Source organism: Etheostoma cragini, chromosome 10 (assembly GCF_013103735.1).
Source record: "Etheostoma cragini isolate CJK2018 chromosome 10, CSU_Ecrag_1.0, whole genome shotgun sequence".
In the NCBI taxonomy this organism is placed as follows: Eukaryota; Metazoa; Chordata; class Actinopteri; order Perciformes; family Percidae; genus Etheostoma; species Etheostoma cragini.
The window spans coordinates 2,768,754-2,772,074 of NC_048416.1; the positions used below are offsets into that span (position 1 = coordinate 2,768,754).

The window sequence follows — 3,321 nt, forward strand, 5'->3', positions numbered from 1 at the left end:
AATGGAAAACCAAAAAAAGCGAGTAGACCCGAGGCGAGTCGAGTAGATACCACGCAGTGGAAAACCGCCATTAGATAAGCGTATTGGGCTCTGGATACATCACCCTGTGTGCTGTGATTGGTCATAGTGTTATCCAATTGCGTGAAGTGAAATTTTCCAATGCCCGCTCCTGGAGATGGGTCACTTTCACTACTGGATACTAGACCCGTAATCTTTCTGACTTAGGTTTGGATTTCCAGGCTAAGAATTTCCTAGATTAAGGTGCTCAATCTCTCAGGGAAGAAAAAGCTTGTATATTTTCATGATTAAAGTCAAAAATGTACAGGAAAGAAAACCCAAAAAGATTTTTTGACAAGGAATGCTTTACTTTACAACCTCATCACACCACACACACCATGCACATACAAGCTTGCCGTGTATTATGCCTTTAGTGCATGATCTGGCCTATTGTAACGTTGCGTTCAAAAAAACAAATCTGACTTTTTCTTCAGAAACCATACAACTTTTTCCTTTTAAATTTACAACTTTAATTTCTCTCTGTGTATTAGGCCCTCCCACTGGCTCCGCTTTTATTTTATTTTACCTAAAATGGCCTTGGTTGTTGTAGGAACATCATTTTTGGGTGAAGAAACTTAAAGGTGAATGACCATTTTCGTTACACAAATTTTTTTTGTGTAAGCATAGAAGTTTCAGATTAAAAATTAAATTTAATTATGTGTTTTGTTAATGTACTGTATGTTTTTTGAAAGGCCGATTATTCAAGATTAATCTTCTTTCTGCTCCTTTGGATTCAGGACTTTTGAATCTGGTGTTGCTTCAAGTTGTCTTTTTGTTTGATAGATGAAATAAACTTCTATAAATCAAATAAGTAAATAGTTCATTTCATTACAATTCAACTGGCAGACACAGAACAAGCAGGTTGTGGTGATATATGGAAGTCTAAACTCACATCAGATCTTTCTCCTGTTTTTCCTCTCTATTTCAGGTCCTCATTGCAACCCACTCCTGGCAAACATCTAGGCTAAAGGCCAGGAACAGTAAGCACATAATAGGCGACATGCTGTGTAAGTGCTCCTCGATGTTAAGTGCTATCAGACTATTTGCCGCGGCCACCTTGAGGGGAAACAAAAAAAAAATTCACCTGCAGCACTTCCTCTGTGTCCTTCACCTTGACAGGCGTGGTTTGAGGCACTGGAGGACATTTGGCAGGCTTCTTTTTGGCCCGCTCCATCTGCGCGTTGGTGAAGTAGTTCACGGCGGCGAACTCGATGAGGGCAGAGAAGACGAAGGCAAAGCAGACGGCGATGAACCAGTCCATCGCCGTGGCGTAGGAGACCTTGGGAAGGGAGTGGCGAGCGCTGATACTGAGTGTCGTCATGGTCAGGACGGTGGTGATGCCTTCAATGGAATCAGAAAAATAGAACAATATCAAACATGTGACCCAGTGAGATCTGTGTTGGAGCTCAGGGCAGTTCCACTTAATCCCTTATGTTTCTGCATATCTATACCTTTACTTAAGTAACATTTTCAATGCAGGACTTTTACTTCTTAGAGTATTTTTACATTCTGGTATTATTACTTTACTGAATACTTCTTCCGCCACTGACAAAAGTGCTGTTTTCCCCACAGATCAGAATGCATTGCATCAAACACAATCTCACTGTAGAGAACAGAATGAAACTGCCTTTTGTTCAAGTCATTGCTAAATAAATGAGGATAGAGAAGAATCATGGAAATCATTAGCACCGTGTTCAATAGCCCATGTTGCTCTCCATCAGCATATTTCATCAGCTGAAAGCACGGAATAAGGAACCAAATACATTTTGGCCCTTTGAAATGGGAGACATGTAGAAGAAGAACCCCAGTATAAATGTACACATGCATAAATAGAGTTTTTACTAGTCACTTGGGGGCAGCGCAAACGCCTGTAAACCCAATTCTAACATAATATCACTTCATAAAGTTGATATGCATTCCATGACATTGCTGCAGATAGCTCCTCTTTATGTTCTTGCGTCTTTAACTAAGATTCGGTTAATTGCATTTCATTTCCATTGAGTTTCCATTGAGAACTCAACCAATAGGAATATTTCTGTAATACATCTATTCTACAATCTCTACCTCCAAATGATGTTTGTAGAACTACAGTTCTGATGCGAATCAAAAGATACAGTCAACCTAATACTTCTACGTATACTGTAATACGTATACTTTATCTTCTACAACAGCAACCGTGGACTCTCTAACGTTCCTCTTGACATACCATGAAAATAAAATGAGACAACAATCTGGCCAGCACACAAGGTCTCACATGTCACCTACAACAAGGGAAGGCTACAGTATAAGCCCGTAGCACATCACTCGTCCTTGGTATTATTAACCCATAGCAATAATGTGATTTAGAGAACATCCCCTTTACGTTGGAGACCTGGAACAATCTGTGCTGCAGAGTCCTTGTCCAACATAAATGCAGTCAACCCCCGTGCCGGCACGTGATCGCCATATAATTACCTGTCAATCAAAAGCAGCAGGACGACATTGATAGGTGAACTGCGGCTTGAGGCCACAGGCTGAGGATATTGACCTCTGATATAAGAAAAACTGACATGCTGGAATATGTTTTTTCTTTCTTGTTCCCAACAGTCTGAGTAAAAATACACTGTGGAACTAATGGTGTATACTGTATGTGCAAACAGTTCAGTGTTGTATGTATCAGTCAAATCAGAGAACGTATATAGGGATCATCTTTCCACTGTAATTAACGTGGAATGTTTTATTTGTATTTTTGTGAGTTTTTTCGGAGGAAAAATGTCTCCAACATTGGTTACACCAACTGTTTCCTTTTCACCTCGACACAATGACAGGGTTGCAGCCTGCGGCGGATATTTTGGTCCTTTAGCTGCCTCTGAAAATAGACAAACAGATGCCAAATACCAGCTGCAGTTTAAAAGATACACACACAAATCCAGTTCCTCCGGTCTCTAAACCAACTATGTCCACATTTTGGGAAATATATATATATATATAGATATACAATTTCTTTCAATTATTCTTCAATTTCTGATAAACTGCTTCATCCACGCTCACAGCAGGACACTGTGGTTGAGTCAAAGAGGCAGGGAGTCAAAACAGAGTGTGTCTGTAGGGGGGGCAAGGAGAAATCCAAACACCAACCACCCTCCTCCCTTCCCGCACCCACCTCACCCACACCCGCCTCACCCGCACATTCAATACAGCGGATAACAGCAGTTAGAGGCTCGACTGATAGTTGTGCTGCTGTGATGCCTCTGTGGTGTTGGCCAGATCGGGGGGGGGGGGGGG

The 3,321-nt window shown here is 41.2% G+C and overlaps 1 protein-coding gene and 1 long non-coding RNA gene across 3 annotated transcripts in view; one reads left to right on the top strand and one right to left on the bottom strand.

The window, feature by feature from the left end:
- The window catches only part of gabra4 (gamma-aminobutyric acid type A receptor subunit alpha4), a 24,746-nt gene that overhangs the window by 6,712 nt on the left and 14,713 nt on the right, over nucleotides 1-3,321 (bottom strand). For both annotated transcript variants that reach the window (XM_034884173.1, XM_034884172.1), the window contains exon 9: nucleotides 1,142-1,398. In XM_034884173.1, the coding sequence (XP_034740064.1) occupies nucleotides 1,142-1,398 (257 nt within the window). The remainder of the gene's footprint in view (nucleotides 1-1,141; nucleotides 1,399-3,321) is intronic.
- LOC117952074 overlaps nucleotides 1-3,321 on the top strand; it is a 24,354-nt gene that overhangs the window by 4,615 nt on the left and 16,418 nt on the right. The gene's annotated exons all lie outside the window — the stretch shown is intronic.